General features: G+C 31.5%; 2 protein-coding genes across 15 annotated transcripts in view; one reads left to right on the top strand and one right to left on the bottom strand.

Moving 5' to 3' along the window:
• LOC111634110 (lactoylglutathione lyase-like) overlaps positions 1 to 18,805 on the top strand; it is a 32,416-nt gene extending 13,611 nt beyond the window's left edge. Inside the window, exons 1-8 of one of the 7 annotated variants that reach the window (XM_023378797.1) lie at positions 8,501 to 8,518; positions 11,683 to 11,770; positions 14,379 to 14,450; positions 14,520 to 14,602; positions 14,685 to 14,825; positions 14,894 to 14,961; positions 18,166 to 18,255; positions 18,625 to 18,805. In XM_023378797.1, the coding sequence (XP_023234565.1) occupies positions 11,708 to 11,770; positions 14,379 to 14,450; positions 14,520 to 14,602; positions 14,685 to 14,825; positions 14,894 to 14,961; positions 18,166 to 18,255; positions 18,625 to 18,713 (606 nt within the window). In that variant the 5' untranslated portion in view covers positions 8,501 to 8,518; positions 11,683 to 11,707 and the 3' untranslated portion in view covers positions 18,714 to 18,805. Of the gene's footprint in view, positions 1 to 8,449; positions 8,519 to 8,572; positions 8,708 to 10,417; positions 11,302 to 11,671; positions 11,771 to 12,058; positions 12,084 to 14,378; positions 14,451 to 14,519; positions 14,603 to 14,684; positions 14,826 to 14,893; positions 14,962 to 18,165; positions 18,256 to 18,624 lie in introns of those variants that run through there. The other 6 variants (XM_023378798.1, XM_023378799.1, XM_023378794.1 and 3 more) reach the window with 6 other exon arrangements.
• LOC111634107 (N-acetylated-alpha-linked acidic dipeptidase 2-like) overlaps positions 18,383 to 21,624 on the bottom strand; it is a 50,944-nt gene continuing 47,702 nt past the window's right edge. For all 8 annotated transcript variants that reach the window (XM_023378786.1, XM_023378785.1, XM_023378789.1 and 5 more), the window contains 5 exons: positions 21,144 to 21,234; positions 20,813 to 21,071; positions 20,664 to 20,745; positions 19,164 to 19,256; positions 18,383 to 19,098 (listed from right to left, as the gene is read on the bottom strand). In XM_023378786.1, the coding sequence (XP_023234554.1) occupies positions 18,897 to 19,098; positions 19,164 to 19,256; positions 20,664 to 20,745; positions 20,813 to 21,071; positions 21,144 to 21,234 (727 nt within the window). In that variant the 3' untranslated portion in view covers positions 18,383 to 18,896. The remainder of the gene's footprint in view (positions 19,099 to 19,163; positions 19,257 to 20,663; positions 20,746 to 20,812; positions 21,072 to 21,143; positions 21,235 to 21,624) is intronic.

The following is a 21,624-nucleotide window of genomic DNA, read 5'->3' as shown; positions in this document are numbered from 1 at the left end:
ATCGTATGACGTCAGCAGTTAAATTTCCGAGCGACGGAAGTGACGTATTATTACAAAGCTAATTAGCATATTATAATAATAAAAGGTGTCGTTAAGATAACATCCCCTTAACAAACTTATCAATAAAGTAATTGTTTAAGTATTACACCTAACAATCGTAAAACAAAGATCTTTTAATAATTCTTAAGAATTTCTAATAAATTATGAATATATTTTTCGAAATTGTCGACGTGTTTAAATCATAGATAATTAGGCAAAGTAATTTATTTTGATTATACAACACTTAAAAATGTATTTTAAGTGCTGTATATTTTTGAATTTTGAATCAGTATGACGTCAGTTTTGTTTAAAAAAAAAAAAAAAAAGAGTTCGTACAGCGGAAGTGACGAATTATACGCAGTTTTAATAGATATAATTTGCACATTATTATAATGCCGTTTAAAAAAACGAAGGCCCTCTAACACACTTATTATTAAAAATAATTAAAAATTAATTTTGACAACGATAGGATTATAATATACTAATGTTCTTAGTAATAATTAAAGTACTGTACTGTACGTTTGATTTAATTATAAATTTTATACAAGTTTCTGGAAAGTGTAAACACGTTTAAATCATTGGTAATTAAGTAAACTAATTAATTTTCATTAATTCGCCTTACTGAATATTTTTTTTTAGCTGATGTAATAATTACAATTTTAATTTATTTATGGCTCTATCGACAGGAGCGACACGTGTTTTAAAATTTTGAATTTTCCAATGTAATTAACATATCATACAAATTAATTAACCCGTTAAAATAATGTACAAATGCTTTCCCATTTCGTGTTTAAACACGAAAATAACTTCGGAATCTGCCTTATATACAGTAATATATATATTTTGTAAATAAATACTTTATACAGTATATTAAATAACGTGTTGTTAAATATTAATCGCGTTAGATACATTTTAATAACAGACTTAATAACTTTCGCCATTTTCAAATTATATTTACATTATTTATCATGTTCTGAAATGGCTTTCATGATCATTTCGCATAACGCATTTACGAATTTTCAATGTTTAATTTAAATTTGAAATTATTTTGCTCTCTGTAATTGGTTAAATTTAAAATTTCGAAAATTCGACGTCACATTTTATCTGATGAGGTGTTTTTGTTACGTCACAATGAAATTTCAAAAAAAGGATTTAAATGCATTTTTTTTTCTTTTTTTTTAATTTGTCATAATATTTTCATATGCATTTGTTACGTCCTAATATAAAACTTTTTCTTTTAAAATGACGTTATTTTAAAAAATTCTACGTAACAATCTTTTTATGCGATTTTGACGTCACAATAAGCTTAAACAGTTCTTTTAATTCTACGTAACAATACTCTTCGTACGTATTTACGTCACAATGTAATTTTTTGTAAAATAAGTCTTTAATAAGAGAAAAAGAATACTGTATAATTGGTGTATATTTGTTACTTCATTACAATTTAAAAAATTATAAATAGTTCAGCGATTTGAAATTTGAAAACTCGACGTCAAAGTAATTTTATTACGTAGTAAATACGTCACAATATAATTATTAAAGTTATAACATTACGTAGATAAATATAATATAAACACGTTAAATTATAATTTTAGTAATTGTAGAGAACGGTGTGCGATATAAATTTAATTTTGTTTAATTAATTTATAAAGTTATAAGCCTTATAACAATCTNTAAAGAAAAAAATAATAATAATAATAAATTAGGAGGCGTATACGATTCCGTCCTTAAAAGGGCGTTAATGGCATCGTTCCGTCCGTCCGGATTATATTTTTGCATCCCCCGATTTACGAGCAAATTTAAATGGCTAGCGTCTTTATCGCTTTCTTCCGTTTTCCTACTTAATTTATGAAGCGTGGAGAGAATTCATATCGATGTATTTGCATGTTATGGGACAAATTTACATTTCAGTTGTGTAAAATAAAATAGGGGGGGAAATGGAAGCGGAATTTGAAGCTTGATCGTTAAATTTAGTAACGATATAGTTTCGTGGAGAAACGTCGATGTTTTCAGCCCTTTTCGTTTCCAGTTTACGATTGTATATTATGGAATTTTTATTTATTTTTTGTTAAGTTTAGCAATTCGAAAAACATGTACACTCAAATGCGAGTTTATACACCTTTGTTTATTTTATGTTATCATCATCATTCCCCGCAAATTTATAGTCTCCTATAAAAAAAACAATGATAATATTTTATGAAAATAAAACAAAAAATTCGATTGATTGAACCTTATCTCGTTCGATAATACCCTCAGCTACACCGCCAGAAAAAACAAAATGATGTTGACTTTCTGAAAAAGGAAAAATCTCTCTTTTTTTTTTTAAAAATCCAATCACTCAAGGACGAAGCGTCCTTGTAGAGCACGCTTGCATTTTGTGAAATTAACTTGTATGTTCAATAATTTTAATAATATTTATTAATAGCGATCAGTAGTAGTGCGGGTGATTGATTACGCTCGACTATACGGCTTTGCATAGTAATCGATGCGAACTCCCCATATTGATCATAGCTAGCGCTTCAAATTAATTAAATTAAGCATATATTACTTTATTCTAGGAATTGCTCGGCATGCTTACTCTTAAACGTAATTTATTGTTAAATGCTGAAATTTCAGGCATAAAAAAAAAAAAGAAACTAGAAGTATTGCTTAAGAGGAGCAGAGTTCAAGGACGTCGAATAGTTAAAAGACAAGTTCTTTTCATTTTTTCCTGGATAATACATATAGGAAAAGTGGCGAACTTAATCGCCATCGAACAATTTTTATATTTAAATTCCTACGTCCGTGCTTAGATTTCTAAATGGCCTAAGTTCGTAGGAAAAACGAAACCGCCATTCCACTACAATAATGGTATTTCGGATTCCTTTCTGTTCCACTTAAGTCTATTTTAAGCACCCGGTACATCTGCGTAATACGGTAAACGTTGTATAACGATTACACAATATGGAAAGTAAAGTTTTAATCTTACCTCCTCCCAACGGTCGAATATGCATCCTTTCAGTAATAATTTTGGCACGGGCCGCCTCCAGTTAAACTCGTAAGCTTTGGTCATGATCTGGCCAAGAATAACTGTAGATGTGCTTTCACATCTTCACCTGAAAAAGAGAAAGTAGGTAAAAAGCCTGATAAGTAAAAATGCGGTCGAAATATCTTGTTACATTCCTTACTAGAATAATAAATATCTCGGAATTGTGAAGCGAAAAATGTCCTTTTTATTTATTATTATTTTTTTTATATAAAAGAAAGTCTTAAAATTAATTTTTTAACATGATAATAGCTGCTCTCGTTCGGTTCGTATTTGCATCCGGAACTGAATGCAAACAGAGTACTTCTTCAACAGTATTATTACTTCTTCTGGCTCGGAATTGGAATTATGTATGCGTACTGACCTAAACAAAGCATTAAAATTACAAAGAATTTTGAATTTTTAAAAGCGAAATAAATAAATAAAAAAAAAAAAAAATATTTTTTTAAATTAATAAAAAGAAAAAAAAAAGTGGGAGGAAGATATATTACTTTTCAAGCTAGCGATTTTTTGCCATCTGGTGTTATACTTTTCTATATTTTATCAAAATATATCTGGAGTGGATCGATAATAGCATCGCTTACTAGTATAATAGCAATTTATTTATGAGAAACTATAAAGATCAAATATAGATAACGTGTAATAACAGCATTACAATTGAGTTAAGGGTGAGTTATTAGGTAAAATTTATCAGTGGTTTCCCTTGATTATGCGTGTTTCTCGATGCTCGTGCGTGTGTCTGTCTGTATATGAGTCTATATACTACATACTTTTATTCAAATATTTAGCTACAACCTTAATAAAAACCTTGTAATTTGTGATATTTACAGAAATAATACGAGTATACAAATAAACATTGACTATGTTAAATGTAATCAAAAACAATAATAATAACAAATGCAATAATAAAGTTCATATATTAAACATATAGCCTATATCTATACGTATAATCTAGATATTTTTTACTATAGTATTAATGTATGGGTTTAGTAATATGTTTAAATTTATACTATTACATATATCACATAGAAACGTTATATATATGTGTATACCCTTCGTAGGGATGATAATAAATTCTACATGTATGTATTATTTCTTGCAATACGTCGGCTCAGTCGTCAAGTTTTCGTGCCTTAAACCGAGGTCCTGCTCTCAGAGGGGCCACACTTTCAAATTTATAAGCAAATTTGTTAGAAAAAAAGTTTTTTGCAAATATTTTGGGGCTCCTCTAATAACTTTTCCAGATGACCCGCAAAACATCCAGTTCACCCTGCCTATAACATAATTTATATGGATATGGGTGTCGGATTTACACATAAGCTAGAGAAGCTGCAGTTTAGAATCTCGCGTTATGAGTTTATAGCGTTGGCCTTACATTTTTACAAATATCATTATTTGATGGAGAAGGGCCTGTTGTAGATTATAGCTTGGGACCATGTCCAGCCCTGATGGATGGGTATTTATACATTTATGCATATAAGTAATGACCATGAGTTTCCAGCATCTTTATACACTAACTTATATATATATAAGTTATATAACCTTATACGTTGCCTATATATAACCTTATACGTGCCTATATAGGTCTACTGTATGTACCCTTACAAGCGTGTAAGACAAAAATAAGTTTGTAAAGAGCATAAACTTCTAGTTAGATAGGCAGGTGTGTGTTATCTGTACAGAAAAACATTACATAAACTTGCATTTCTCTTCGTACGTTCGTAAACTGTACTTAACAATCATGATAACAGTATGTAGTTTTATCTATACAGAAGTTGTCGACCCCGAAATTGTCTCGTCAACGTTTCGAATGGTAAATATTCATAACGTTTAACGAAATGTACCAATTGAATATTCATCAGAGAAGAGGGGGGAGAACTTTTGATTGATTATTTTGTCAACGCAATTAGATGCGTCATACAAAAGGGACGTGAATCATAGTTTGTGCCTTATCACTATTTGTTGTTAAGATAAATTTATTGTTAACCACTTGCCATTTATAACTCGGTGCATTATATCTTGATATAGGCCTACATAACAGAACTTCAAAAAGTTAGTTTAAAACTTATATGTATTTTTTTAAAATTAATAAATTAATGTATATTTAAAAACATAATTTTGTTGGAAATAAGCTTAAAATGATCTTAGTTTGTTTTTAAAAAATTTAATTTAAAGTAAAATATATTTTCTCACGTGGCACCATCTGTTGACGCTTACACGCATTTTTTTTTTATACAAATATTTTTTAATTTTTTGATTCTTAGGGTATGAAATAAGCATCGATGTATATATATATTATCATTTATCTCTTTCTTATCTTAATAACACAACATTTATCCGCTTACAAGTTAGATGCATTAATCTAGTTAGATTTGTATGTTGACAAGAATTCTGCATTAAAGTTGTAAGCTTATCTAGCCAAAATTTTATCGTAATTTTACGTATTAAACGATAATTTAAATCGTAAATAATATAAAGAAACGTTTATTTGTATCTCGGTAACTATAAAATTATATTAAATTATAGATTTAAGTGGTTCTTCGGCTAAAGAAGAATGATTTCATTCAGTCTTATACAGCTGAAGCTGCGATTGATTTGTAGAATAAAACCAGAAAATTTAGTTTGATCTCGAAGCAGGATAATTAACATTAAAGCAGTTTAATTTGATAAGGGATTTAATATACTGTTGATAAATGTTATAATTTTTAATGGCTAACCAGGTTGCACTAATACAAGCGTTATTTTGACATTATAGAAAATGGCTTCCTTCTTCTAAATCTATATGAAATATCTAAAAAAAATTCCTTTACATCATTATATTATCCGAGCTTGAGTGATGAGATGAGGCCCGAGAACAAGTACAGAGCTTTAATCCTGTACGTAAGTCCGTTACGTAAAGGACTAAATTTTTTTTAAAAGAGATCCTTCTGGCCTCTCTTATATCTAGGCCTATGTATATTATATTCAGTTACAAGAATATATAACATTTTTATGTTAAATTAATACATTTTGTTTTTAAATCTAACTCATAACTGTTTTCAAATTAATATTATTGACAGATCAAGCTTTATCTATTAATTAAATAGAACAGTCAAACTTCTAAACAGCAGCCAATTATTTGTCGTATTTTTGTTTTTTTTAAATCTTAACTTAATATCATGTTAAAATAGCCACTTGCACTCAATCTCATAGATAATACATAGAAGATAACTCATCTGTATCATAACTTATACAAAGCAACAGGAAGTTTGTTCGACGCCATTTTGCTTTCCATTTTCATAACTGAAAAATGAAAAGTAATGGTAGAATTTATAGAAAAATCATATTAAACACAATTTTCATATAAACTGTAGACTGCTATTATTATCTGTATAATGAACAGATGGTATTTATAAGGGCACATCATAATCTAGTTATCAAATCTAAAATTATCTTAAATAACTTCATATCCTCCATTTTATATTTAAGATATATATTTTTTTAATTAGCAATTATGGATTATCATTTCATGGATTCCATACCTTATGATTTTAGAATTGTAAAGCATAAAATTTAGACAATTCAACTAAATTATGCATTTTGCAAGTACAGGAGCACCAAAGTTGACAGCCTCTTACAATACAGTATTAAATATCTTGCTGTTAAAGTAATATAAATGTTTTAGCAAATGGATTTTGCATGCCAACAATCTAAATTTTGCTGTCTAATAATAATTTCTAGCATTAGTAAATCTTAGTTGTTGTAGCCTTAAGTTTAAGTAGAGTACAAGAGGTTCTTCCTCCTCTATCAAACGGTTAATTTAAGGCAAAGCTTTTTAAGGGTAACTGGCCCCTATTCAGGCGTGGAGAAAACCCAGAAAACTCCATGTGGCCAGCCCGTCCTGGCGAAGCTCGAACCCACGACCTATACCAGTGTTCAGGGAACGGAACTGCTTGGCCACTGGTGGGTCCTAAGTTTGCAAGTAATTTATAGTTTGGTTATTTAAACATTCAAAAATTTATCAAGAATAATGTTATATTTTATGTATACATTTTTTTTATATAACTTTTCTTCCTGTGAGCACTAAGATGACCGCTTTTTAGCAAGCCCATAATGAGTTCTACCGGACACACAATGGGTACCAAGTTGTGAATAACGGAGCCACCTCCGAAAAATTTCTGCAATTTTTCGACCCATTCGGATTCTATCCAGAGTTCCCTACAGTGGCCGCCATCTTAACCGCTTGGTTCTCCAGCTGTCATATTACGTATATTACTATGCGTAGGCCATATCATTAACTTGTTTATTAATTTTAATTAATTTTACTTTAATTAACGAATTTATTTAAGAGATAATCTATATAAAAGTAGCCTTAATTATGCAATTTACAGGTTTGTGTTCTTATTTTTACAAGATTTATTGGTAACTTCATACGGCTTAGAATAACATTTTGGTTTCTCAATTATCTTAACTGTGGATAAAGCTCATGTGCAAAATTTCTTCTGATTAAATGCAAAACAGTATATTACGATATTCAAATAATAGGAATGTCAGTATATCTGATGTTCCATATTAACAAATGTTGTGTCTACTACTCTACCCCATTGCGGGTTAAGCTCGTCCATAATGGGAGTAATTGTGATCGAACATAGAGTCTAAAATGTGTATGACGGTCGAACAGTCGTCAGTTGCCGCTCTGAGTTATCCGGATTCGTATCTTGATCAGGGATCTCAGAATGTTTTTATATGTTGGTCGCATCCCTCACCATCTCGCAGTCCTCATTATGGTCCTGGCAGAACCCGTAATGGTGTAATTATAAAGGATTCAGTGCTCTCTGGGCAGAAAGAGTTAAAAATGGTAAAGTTAAATATTTAAAATTGTCAATTTCTGTAATTCTATAGCATTATGAGAACTTTATCCCAGGTCTATCGTGGATTCGTTCAGGTTTACAATGGGACAGCCAGGTGAGCCACCTGGCTGCCTCCTAAGGGATGAGGCCTGGCATATCTGGTATATAAATAAATAAATCGAAAATGAATCTATATTTAATCTTTTCTGTACGGACATAAGAGGGCCTTTTTTAGCAAGCCCATTAAGGATTTGGCCAGATCAACAGTGGCCAGTGGGGCGGCCGGACGGTAAAGGACGGGACCCGACATATTCCGGACCACCTCCGTAAAATTCCTGGGGTTTTTCGGTCCGTCCGGATTCGAACCCGGATGCCCCTTTGCGATAGGCTGCCACCTCTTGGCCTTTAGACCGTCTCGATTTATTTATTACAGGCAAATTAAATAGCCGATATCGATATTCGGCAATGACAGCAATAAAAATAACACATTACGTAAAAAAATAATCATAAAACATGTAATAATAATTAATATTTTTAATTTAAAATTTTATATTTAAAGTTTTTTATAAGTTGGCAACACTTTAAGCAAGTTTAATTTGTTAGTGGGGTGAAGGATTTCTGCAAGGTGATTACGGATATTTTCTTTATTTTTAATTAACTCAAATTACGTTTAATTTTGCGAATAAATTAGTTTACGAATTAACGGGGCGGAAAAAAAACGTGATTCGCACGCGCTTGTTCCCTCCCAACTTCATTCAGTAAAATTCTTGAAGAACGGTGCGAATTGTCACGCGACTTCTCGCGATTAGAATAGGTAGGTGTCGGCTTAAAAGTCTAACTTCTATATTGTTTAATACCCGATTCTCTCTCTCTCTCTTTAATATGCAAATTAGCAATGTTAATGTTAAAGATCATGTAATTCGTCCTTTTAGCTTTTAAACTTTTCCACTTTATTCATAAATTTGCTTGCAGAAACTATTAATCTTTGAAATTCTTTTTGCGTCATTCCTCTCTGCCATTTATCATCCTGTAGAAATATGAGGTTCCCCTCTAATTTATCAATTTGAATAATTGCTTCACGTCTTGAAAGCATTGTGATTTGTATCGTAAACAAATATTATGTTAAACCACGATTCTTTTTTTTCCTCTACTTTATCTGATGCTTACGTATCCTTTAAAAAAATACTGCTATTCCAATATTTTTTATTCGTGTTTTAATGCCAAATCTCAGTTTATATACTTTCTATATTTATAATAAAAGAATAATTGATTTTAAGGTTAATACGAATTGTATTAAATAATTAAATACGAATTGTAACTTTTGTTTGCAGTAAAATTGCGGGTAAGATTCTACTTTTGAATGAGGTGATGGTGACCCCCTCATTCAGGATAGAATTATGTTAGATGCAGTAGAGGTGTAGGGTGTGCGGGCCCTAAACAAAAGTTTTTTGAGGCTCCAATGTTGCAGAACTCGTATTGCTTAATAACCAATATTGAGGAAAATCTGGGATTTTGCCTAGTACCAAAACTAAACACAGGATTTCAATGTGTGCATATTTGTCCCTTTCTGATGCCCCAAAAGTGAGAGGACCTGGCAAAATTCAAGTTGTTTGTTAAAAGTTTTGGTTTGCTTTGAATTTAAATGTTTTGATTGTACGTGATTTCTGTTTAGAGCTAATTTAAACGGGAGCATTACATTCATCCATTATTAAATATGAGATCGTGAAGTTTATTATTATGAAAGTAATGCCAACTGTCAATTATAATTTATTAAGCAGCAAATTAAGTTTGATTCTAAATGCATTTTATTGACTAGTAAGCAATTAAAGCAATGTCTTAATTCCCTCGTACATTTTTAAAATGTTTGCACTTTGTCAGGTACACCATAATGCACTACTGCTAGTTTATTCATTTTATAAGTGTTTATATATATTATTATTATATTATACCTGAAACAATTTAAGAAGAAAATTTTTTGCGATCATTTGTTAAACAAACAAATATCAAAAGGTAATCTTATTGTTGTGTGTATAGGCATAAATGTTCTTTTAAACTCTTGGTTCTTAGTGAGGTCTTCATGTCCATTGTGACCAACCAGGCCCAAAATGAAGTGACAGAACAGGCTCCATATTTTGCAGGACCACGTATAAAATATGAGGTCTTTTTGAGATGCTGAGGGCAGAGCATTAAATAAATGCAGGCCCTATGTGAATGCACTAGCCTCACACCTAGCAGGCTTTTAATATTAATGGATAAAATTAATTTAAATCAAATGTAGTCAAAAGAGATTTGAACTGGCATTCATTAATTCTAGGCAGCTGTATTGTTTAGAATCAAGAAATTACATTAAGCCATTTGTTATGCCATTCAATTCACGTGCCATTTGTTACATCATTTGATCAGATCATTCATTTTTCATTTAATCATTAATAGGTTTGTTAGTTCAAATTCAATGAAAGTACTGTACTAGTCTGTGATTTTAGTATTAATTATTTATATGCATAGTTAGATAGTCATAATTTGGTATTTACAATTAATAGTTTTGTAGTTTAAAGACAAAACATATGTAATTACTTGATTTTAAATCAACATATTCATGTACAAATACTACTTTCGTTACTCGTGTATATTACTACTATTGTTAAGAGATGGTGCCTGACATCTACATCTAGTTGTTCGAATCATGTAATTTCTAATCAATATTTGTAGCATAATTTCTGCCTAATTAATTTGGCTGTTGGTTGGATGAGTATATTCATGTCTTTTACACACAAAAAGTTAAATAATTACTTTGTTACTGACATTTGTTGAGTTTCCAATGTTTCTTCTTGCATAATACCACAAAACCAAACTGCTTATCTTGTAATGGTAACTTTTGAATCTGCAAAATCTCTTTATGTTTCCTATTTAGTTTAGTGTTAGATTTATTCTCTGGTTGTTAGCCCTAGAATAAAGTATACTATAGAAAGCTGCAGAATAAAGTTAAGATATCATAAGATACAGAATAAGAGTTAGAAACATTATAGGACTTATTATATTGAATAAGGTCTAGGGTCCTTACGTCTACTCCCTGATTTTAATAATACACTGTATCACATGACTATCAGCTCTGTTGATGAACATACAGTAAAGTTTTTACACCTTTTTATATTACAGTGTTTTTTAAAATGTTTTTAATGCTTACCCCTTTTAATAGTCCAGTTATTTTTCCAATTTATCATATATGTATAGAAGTGATCAGGGGCAAATAGCCCAAAATGCATTTCTATTTTAAATAGTAAAGTCTGTATGATCAGTCATCTGGTGTTTCTGTATGATAAGTTCTTTACAGTAATTCTGTGCTTACTATCAACGATCTTAAGAAGAGAACAAGAACCAATCAAGCACCAAAGTCCTGGGGTTTATAAGGTTCTGTATCCTACAATTTGTTCTATGACTGTTTGCAAAATTACTCATATGAGATTAGATAATGCAACAAAAAAAATTTAAAAATCCAAATAAAATATTCTTAAATAGTCTCTTAATCTAAATATAATTAGTAAACAGTTCAAATTTTGTATTTCCATAGTAAAAATTAAATTATCTTCACAACAATAGCTGTTAATAACTTTAATTAATAACTCAATCAGACTCTTATCTTGTGTTTAAAATGGATGGCATATGAAAAATTTCTTAAATTTGAAGTTAAATTTTATTTTAAATAACATCTTCTAAACCTTGAATCAAGGTTTGGAAGGTGTTTATGTTAGAAATAGATTACCTCAATAAATTATTTTAGGAATTTTGCAGATACTTGGACTATTTAGTGTAATTAATGATCTCAAGAATAAAGTTCCTAAATCGGATTAACAAACACATCCTACCTGCTAAATACGGGGTGATTATAATTAAAGTTTCCCTATTCAAAGGTCTATGTAGTCATAACTAATAAGAGAAATTGCACCCAAAATTTCATGGAAGAAGAAGAAGAAAATCAGTTCTGAAATCTGCCAATAGCGGAAAAGATGGTGCTGTACAACAATAAATAAGCAGAAGAATAAATAAGGCAAATGAAAATTAAAATTTTTATTTTTTCCTTTACAAAAATTGAAAACAAACTTAATTGCCCTAAAATTTTCATTTTAAAGTAAAGAAGACATCCAAGAGAGAGAGAAGAATTGTTCTTTTGTCGGCAACTGAGAGCTATAAAAGCAAGTATTGCAAGTGTATTATTTAAATATACTGCAAAAACTCACTCTCACTTGATTGTGCTTTAATTGTTAAATTATTCTGTTGATGGATACGACTGCTACTTTATGTGAATTTAGGTACTTAAAAGAATTTGTAAGTCTTCTTTATCGCTATCTGGAATTGGATGAATGATTAAACATTTGAGAAGATAAAATCCTTTCTCATTAAGGCTGATTGTAATCTCTTTGGTTAGGCATGCAAACTCCAGCAGGTGGCATTAAAAATTTATTGCTTTTTATATTGATGGGACAGTCGGTGCACAGAGCTACCAAATATGAGCTTCAGAATTTTTCCATGTTATTCAGAAAAATTTCCCTGTACTTGCCAAAAAATACTGTCTGATGTAGTTTCATATCAAATTTCATCCTTGAGCCATTTTTGAAGAATTGCAACCAACAGGTGCAGTAATCAGTTCTGTTATGGGACAAGGATATCTTCACATATTTCTTAGCTTCATAATTTTGTAACTGTAACAAAGAGGATGCAGTTAGAGATATAAGGATGCCTCGGTGGTATAGCTTTTGTGCAAGGTGGAGTACTACTTTGTATCACAGGTGAAGAAGCTTTTGTGACAGCATTTTGCTGAAGAAAGGGTAATTAGTAGGGTTTCTTTCCCGGAATCCCGTTTTCCCGGGATTCTCGCAGTTTATTCCCTACGAGAAAAATCCCGGGAAATTTTATTTTCCCGGGAAATCTCGCATTTCAATAATAATTTACCATGTCAGGTTTTCTTTCTTTTATTTATTATACGAAAAGTTGCATCTTGAAGATTCACCTAAGAGAGAGATTTTGAGATTTCTTGCTGCATATTATTACCTATGTTTTACAAGTCTCTACTTGTTAGTTCATGTAATATCTATGTATTGTGTTTGCGCATCATCGAACAGTCACTCATCGCACTTTAGTTTATTTTTTATTTCATCTTTAGAAATAAAATACTAAAATAGAAGAGGAGCAAGAAAATACAATTTCCTTTTTAGATTTAGAAGTGCATAGATCTCCGGAGCTAAGTTTTGCAGTGCACCACAAAAACAACAAAGGGCCAGATATTATCCCTGTAACTGCTTTCCAACCCCCAAGCTTCGTTAACTCCGCTATTACTTCGCTTATTCAGAGAGCGCTCCTCATTCCATCCTCCCAGACATTAATTGATGAAGAATTACAAACTATCAAAAGAGCAATGCACAATGCCGGATATTCTAACTCCAAATATCGATATCTCTACAACCTGGTCATAAACAAATTATTTCCAAAATCTTTCCTCTGCAACAAAGAAAGCCTAAAGATAATAAACCCTCTAATACCGTACCTGAGCACCATCTCACTAAAAATAACACGCATATTCAGGAAGCATGGTTTTATATTATTATATAAGTTTATTTTTTATTTCATCTTTAGAAATAAAATAGTATTTTTTTCGTAATCATTAAAACTCCCAATGAAACGCTTTATTTTACTTTAATCTTATAATGTAGGAGAACATAAAAACGTGTCTGTATGGGTGAGATTGGCCCTACACCTTTAGTTACTTACTAGAAAATAAATTATTCAAATTTATGATATTCCTGTATGATCTTTTTTATTCATATAAAATTCTATTTTATTATCTCATCCCGGAAATTCCCGGGATCCCAGGAAAAGAAATTATTTTTCTCGTAATCCCGCTGGATGCAAATTTCCCGGGAAATGAGAAATCCTAGTAATTAGTCACTTTTTCTCCTTGCAAGGCCACTATGATCACCCAATCTTAGTGTGATTTTTGGCTTGGTGGTTACCTCAGAGCCAATGTCTGTCTGTCAAAGAAGTATTCCTAACCTGGCTGTTTTAATAGAGATTGTAATGAAGCACGACCAGATCATCTTTCGAGACCTCTCGTATTCTGCACTTGAGCACTGTTTCAAATGCATCAAAGGCAACTTCAATGTCTATGGCATTATCCAACCCTGTGAATAAACAAGTTTAAATTTGTGAAACTGTTTCCTACGGCAGTTTATTAAAGTGTCTTCCTCAAGTTTTGCAAAGGATAAAAATAAATCTAAACTGAAAGTTTAACTTTTCATCTTATTTTTCCATTCTTTTTCTGTTGTACAGCACTGTATTATCCCCTATTGTCAGATTTTCGAAGTAAAATTTTTTCATTAAATCCTCCTTTCCGTATTTTGAATAGTACATGTGCAATGTGTCACTGCTTATTAATTACAGTTATGGATAGTCCTGAATAAGAAACTTTAATTATAACCATACTGTGTTTCTAGAAACTGAGGATGTCGGCCCTGACTACAGAAGAAGTGTTCAATGCCTGTTCCGAACCGGATCCTAGCACAAAGGTAACTTTATGCTTTCTTCATTATTATCAATTAATTTTGGCAAACATTTTGTTATTCTTGTATTCTCAGGACTTCATATTCCAACAAACAATGTACCGAATCAAAGATCCCAAGAAGTCATTGGACTTTTATACAAGGGTTCTTGGCATGAGGTAAGATCAGCTGATATTGATTTAGAAGTTAATTTGATTTTTATTTTGGTGAGCCGATCCAAACTATAATCTTATTAAAAAGGTTGCTACACAAGATGGATTTTCCCGAGATGAAATTCTCTCTCTTCTTTATGGGCTATGAAAATGCATCGGACATACCCGAAGATCCCAAAGCCAGGTGCGAGTGGGCCATGTCCAGGAAGGCGACCCTAGAACTGACACAGTAGGCAGACATTCAGAAATTTTTAATTTGTTTGCAAAATAAATGTGTAATCTAATACTGTTGCATAGCAACTGGGGAACCGAGAATGACCCGGATCAGAGTTACCATAATGGAAATTCTGACCCCCGAGGATTCGGTATGTAATCTTTACTTTCATTTTGAGATTAAAGTTTATTTTGAATGCGGGTTATTTAACTATTATCAGAAAATTATAAACAACGTTTAAACTTTTTATTTGGCAATAAATCTTGGCATTTAATTTCTGCACTTTTGATGGATTAATTAATCTATCTTTAAAAGTAACAAGTCCAACCTATCAATATTACCATTAGATTTATCCAGATTAACTGAAATTATCATTGTCGATTAAATACGTTACTTATAATTAATGTGGGTTACTTAAAATAAACAGCAGTGGCATTGTACACAAAAAATGTTTACTGTTTTTGCTGTTTATTATGAAAGTTTTGAGTCTGTTTTAAACTCCTTAAAAGCATCGGTGATTTGCTTTTTGTCTTTATGTTGCAATACAAATCTATGAGCACTAAGTTTTTGGCTCTATGAAGGACTTATTGCACACTATTGACATTGTTGGAGTAAACACTTGTAAACCCACCAAATTGTAATAAATATGGCTGAAGAGGGACAGACAGCCTGTTCGAAATGCATACCATCATCATAATAAAGCCATCCTACTAGTGATTGCATTACCAGTAATTAATTTTTTACCAGTATTTCAGTTTAAAAAAACCTCTTAATTAACTCGATATTTATTTTCCTAAAATTTCCATGGGAAATACCCGTGGAAAGCAGATTATTTTTGTCTCCCCCATACAATAGTGAGAAAACAGTGCAAGTGGTGATAGGTCATTCCATTTGTAATTTAAGGTTATTAAAAGGAATTTTCTAGTCTTTTTATAACTTGATTGCTTGTATTATACTCCAAAAATGGGTCTTGATTTTGGAGTATATACAGGAAAATAACCCAGAAAATTGAACAAATATAAGTTATACAAAATATCCAATAATGTTAACAAAAATATAATTTTGAATGGGATTGTAGAAACAGTCAAGCACTTATCAGAAAATGAAAACAAATTATTACCTGTGGATGTCACTAAAATTAGTTCAGACTCAGATTCTGGTGAGAGGTGTTCATTGCCTACTAAACCATCAACTTCTCACGTCAACACGAGAACAAATTGCACAATAGAAAGGTCAAATTTAACAATGAAAGAGAAATTGGACTTATTCATTAAACATAAAACGAGCATAGACACTGATAACAGTAATATAAGTAAGTTTAAAAGTGTGAAAGATATAGTTTAAAAAAAATGAATTATTTCTTAGTGCAAAAAATACAAGGAACATATCTTAAAGAGGTTTCAATGCTCTAATGACAGTACATCCAACTAGTGTTGATTCTGAGAGAGCTTTTTCTAATGCAGCTGCCATTTGAACGAAAATTAGATCTACATAGATTAAATGACGAGAGCCTACATGTATTATGTTTGTTAAAAACCTACTTTCAAAATAAAGAAAAACATAATTATCAGCATTATTTCAATGTTTCTTATGTCATGATAATTGTTATTACAAGAATTGGGAAATTTGTCTAAACTGATAGAAAACTTGAAAATAAATGGTTGCCAAATAATTCTGTCAGTAATTCAGTTTCATTTTAAATCATTTGTTAATATGAAATTACTGGTAATATAATACCTAGTAATTTGCAATCACTAGTGTTTACCCACTTCCGTTTGATTACTCCAACAACCTCAATAGTGTGTGATAAGTCCTTTGTAGAGCCAAAAACTTAAATGTTCATATTCCTTAAAAGCACTTCTTGGCTTCTCAACTGTTTACCATAAGTTCCATTATCAAAACGTGGCATGTTACAGAAGTTAAATGTTCTTCCTTCTTGTCCTCGGATGTTCAATTAAATGCTTTCTGAGGATTATCTTTACTTATTGTTCAGTCATTGCATCTGAGATGTGAAATTTCCTTTAGAAATGTTTTGTATATTCATATACATACATAATTGACTTCTTTAATAAATTACATTTCCATACTTGCAGATTTGATTCTGATGGTTAATTATTCACAATTTGTATTACATGAAAATTAATATATTCTTGCATATGGTTTACAGTTAAACTCATTCCTTGTTATTGTCTTAAAATATGCATGCTCTGTCGTGGCATATCCAGACGTAGCCATTCATTTTGTAAAACACAAAGGCAACTTTGAATTGGTGTGGTTATGTAATATTTAATTGAATTTAAGGCTCTTAGGGTGTAGAGTCGAAGGATAAAAAGTAAAGCATGTTCAGAGACATATGAATACATTGAGAAAAGATTATCTAGTTCTAAATATTATATATAAGGTTAATAGATTCAAGTTTTCAAGTATTTTAATGTTTAAAAAAGAGTCCTAAAAAATAAGCTTGTAAAATATCATTTGTTCATTTATAAGAATCAGAAGTGCATAACATTAGTTTGTAGAGATATTCTTTAACTTGGAGACCCAAAATGTGACCTCATTTTGTAGAGTGGCTGTAAAGCCCCTTCTATTTTTTAAAATTTTTATATATATGCAGTAGAGCATCGTTTATCCGAAAGCATTCCAGTCGGCAAATTTAAATTTTCGCTGGCGCTGTGGCGCTGTAATCTTTGGCTATATCTTGGGCTACTCCAATATTTTTTTCGTTGGTGTGTGTGTGTTTTAGCTGGCAGCACTGGCACTATTGTGTGATGTTTTTCTGAGGACTGTGTCATGTTAAATCGAACGTTTTTGATAGTAGATCAACTTCTAAAGTGTATATTTTTTTGGTTTTTATATTTTTCAATATATTTATTTTATTTGTACAAAATAAAAAAATAATTTTTAACGATACAATATTTTATCGTTAAAAATTTTTATTATTTTATTAAGTTATTATTTTAAAAAGTTTTCGTTAGGCTTAACATCAACAAAAATTCAACACGAAGCAATACGCAACAGAGAAAAATTTCAACATGGGATAGGTTAATATATTTTTTCGTATTTAATCGGTTATCTGAACAACCCCATTCCCCAATTGATTCGGATAAACGATGCTCTACTGTATATATAGTGCATGTCGGATAGATCGAGGATCAGTACATACAATGCAGTAAATAGTCCTCCCCAGGATCACTAGCGATTGGGTCTGGAATGACCGTCTAAACTGTCATTTTCAAAAATGTTACTAATAAGTGCATTGTAATTTCTTCATTAGTTGGAAGAAAACAAAGAGCCTTTTTAGTTATGTCTGTGTTTGGTTTTTATTTTAAATTATATATTTAAAATAAAATTTCAGGACACATAGGACTTATGGTGCCCGACGTAAACAAAGCCTGCGAACGCTTCGAGAGTCTGGGAGTCAAGTTTGTCAAAAGACCTTCTGATGGTGAGTTTAATTTTAATTTTAACTTCAGGCTGACAAAGCTAAGCATTAAAATAATCATAGACCAATGTTAAGTATCTGATTTTAATATTTACAAAAAAATTGCATTTTACTTTATTAAATAATTATCATTTTTTCACATAAAAATTTACTACTATTACATAATTAACATCAGTACATATCACTTGCCATATTGGACTGTTCGGGACCAGACTTCTAATTTTTCATAAGTGATACAGATCCAATATTGTGTGTGAAATATATATTTGCTATCAAACTTTGTAAGAAAATTGAAGAAGTTCAACAATCATGATCAAATTATGACTTGTAAAAAAAGCATGACATTTACCATTATTTTCTCATGTCTTTCAGGTAAAATGAAGCACATAGCATTCATTCAAGATCCCGATGGCTATTGGATAGAAATCTTGAATAATAAAACCGTAGCGGCGGCCATGTGAAGCGTAATTGAATTTGTTTTCTATTTTGTTGTAATAAAACTACTGTTAAATTGTTTAAAAATTATTTTTGAAAAATAAAAAAAGTCAACTTATGTGGCTTTTTTGTGAATTAAGATTTTCTTGATTTTTAAATATCAAATGACGACGACGACGACGATAAAATCTTTACAGAGCTGGAAATTCCTAAAGTAATGGATGCGTTTTAAGAAACGAAGATGCCATATTTACAATAACGGTCAGGTCAGAAATGTGGCGTTCTATTAGTTTCTTACGTTCTTCCATTTCTTCCGTCGGCAGTTTGTCATAGCCGTACAGGAGATCCATCACGGCAGGAAATCCATTGCTGGAATATTGATCAAACTGACTGGGTGCAAACGCTACGTTCCTGGGAATAATTATCAAAAATTAAAATCGTATTTCGATTTTTTGCTTTGGATATCAAAAATTTACCTATAATCCGATCTCAGCGGAATTCCGTCTGGTTTAATAAACACCCTTTCCATTTGCATCATCCTGTCGTTGGCTGCACGCACTTTAATTGCACTGGAAGAGAGGAAAAATACATTTTTATTTTGTGATCTAAATAGAACCTGCGCATTGCAATGCAATGCATGTTGGCGTCATCATTATCCAGTGATGATCTGTCGTCTTAAAAATTGTGAACAGTTGAATAATGTGGACTAATACACTGGGCTCCCTGTGTATTAACAATGTTGGATAAAATAACCTATTATCTAAATATAAAGTGGAATTCATATATTCACTGCTATTTTGATTGTACTGTAAGAGTCAGAATCACAAGTTTTATATAATTTTTTTTTTGTTATGTATAACAAATTTTGGATCAGGAATAATCTTGCTGATCTTGATACATGGTCAGTGAAAAAGTTCTCTGAATGTGGTATGGTACTGTAATGGTAGGTTGTGGAAATGCTTACCTAATCAAAGTAGGACATTGGTGTGTGCACACTGGGAAGGCTTCTTTTGGAATATTCAAGAGTTCAGCTGTTGCACTCATTGCATTCTTTGATATAGATAGTGTGCTGCACCATGAGTTTAGTAATGCACTGTCCAGGTGGTACAGTCATTTCTACATGCAGGTTTTGCATAGTTTGGAGGAAATGGCATGAGAAGTGGTGGTGAGGGTGGTTTCTGTATTATGTTAATTAGGTATCACTCATCACTTGTGCAGCAATTCATTGCCAAGAAAAGATTTCCGTTGTCACTCAACCACTGTACTCATGCTGAGCAATCTTTTGTCATTTCCTACGTCAAAAATGGTTCTTGAGGAGATGTGTTTCACAACTGTGGAGAACATCAAATTGAAAGCGATGGCCAAACTCCTGAATATCATATAAGAAGTCTTCCAATAGTGCTTCTGACAACAACAGGATTGATGGGACAAATATGTGCATGTGCTTGAAGTGTCCACTTAGCAGGTGATTGGGTGAGCATTTCCATATGTTCTACCATTACAATGATATACCACAATTCCAGGAACTTTTTGACTGTCCATATATAAATTGACGTAAATTACTTAAGTTTAACAGAAATACAAAAATATTACTCCATTCAGCCATTTAATGGTTTCTAATTTTTTTTCAATCTTATAATAATAAGCACAGAGCCCAAATGGTTAGCATACAGTGTGTCAACTTTCAACTCCTATGCATACTAAGAAGGAATTTTGGAAATCCCCCTGCAGGGGAGGGGGAGAGGGTTAAGGATTATCCTGAAGAAGTCAGCTTCTGTACTTCTGTGATGTTTGTGGGAAGTCAAACATATTTTTAGACCCATCTAAAAATTTTGTAGGATGAACCTAATGCACAGGATGCATTAGGTTCACCCTGTGAAAATGTGCAAGATCAGCTATAATCTAATAATCTTTGCTATGGTTACTTTTTGCCTGAGCAATACCAGGCTCATTGTCTAGTTATAATATAAACTTACTCCTCCAGTTCTATCTGACTTAGTTTCATATGCCAGATCTCCGTCTGCTGTTGAAACTCGTCAAGTGCCGTCTTTAATAAATCTATAAATATAGATAAATGTCAATTATGTATGGAATTAGTTTAGTTTTATCATATGGAAAAACATACCTAGCGAGATTCCAATTTTATTGAGCTTATCACTAATTCCGCTCACTTCAAAATTTTCAATGATGCTTTTTAATTTTTTGGCCATTTCTTCTAAATCATAAGGAATTATGGTGGAATCTGCAATCATGTGAGTCAGAATGCCACCTAATTGGGCACATTTCTTGTGCCTCGAGAACTGTGGATCGATGAAATTTTTCACCATTTCGAACGTCTCGTAAGCGGTGTGATAGGGTGGATAACCCGAAATTGGATATTTTTTCTGTGTGGAAGAAAAGATAATCAATTTTTTTAAAATGTCAAAATTTACAGAATTGTTAGTTTAAAATCGCACCCTGTCAGGCGACCAAGTGATGTCAATGGCGGGTACGCCAGCAAAAAATGAAAATGGAGCGTGGTCAGTTCCGGAACCTAAAGTTTTCACTCTGGAAAGTGTAACATTGTAAAAATTAGTTTTCAGTTTAAATTTATAAAAATCAGAAATGAACACATTAATTTATTATACAGTGTATATATTTTCATTAAATTTCACATCTCATTCTTCTATCAAAGCATATACTTGCTTAACCCTAACACTAGGTCACCAATTGTCTTTTATCCCAATTTTTACATGTCGGACTGACATAAATCTTAAATCAAATGACAATCGTTGATTATTAATTCTGGTATTTCATCTTTCATTAAACAGACTTGTAGTGTTTTCTGGTTTCATTTTCAAACACCAAAATCTCAAAAACTAATCTTTTGAGAAAAGATGTGTAATTATGTCAACACATTCATTGCCATCATAGCACATACACTTATTGAGATTAATC

This window comes from Centruroides sculpturatus, unplaced genomic scaffold, assembly GCF_000671375.1.
Source record: "Centruroides sculpturatus isolate CEXI.00-Female unplaced genomic scaffold, Cexi_2.0 scaffold823, whole genome shotgun sequence".
NCBI lineage: Eukaryota > Metazoa > Arthropoda > Arachnida > Scorpiones > Buthidae > Centruroides > Centruroides sculpturatus.
The sequence above is the reverse complement of the archived record's forward strand: the minus strand, read 5'-3'. Positions and strand labels throughout refer to the sequence as shown.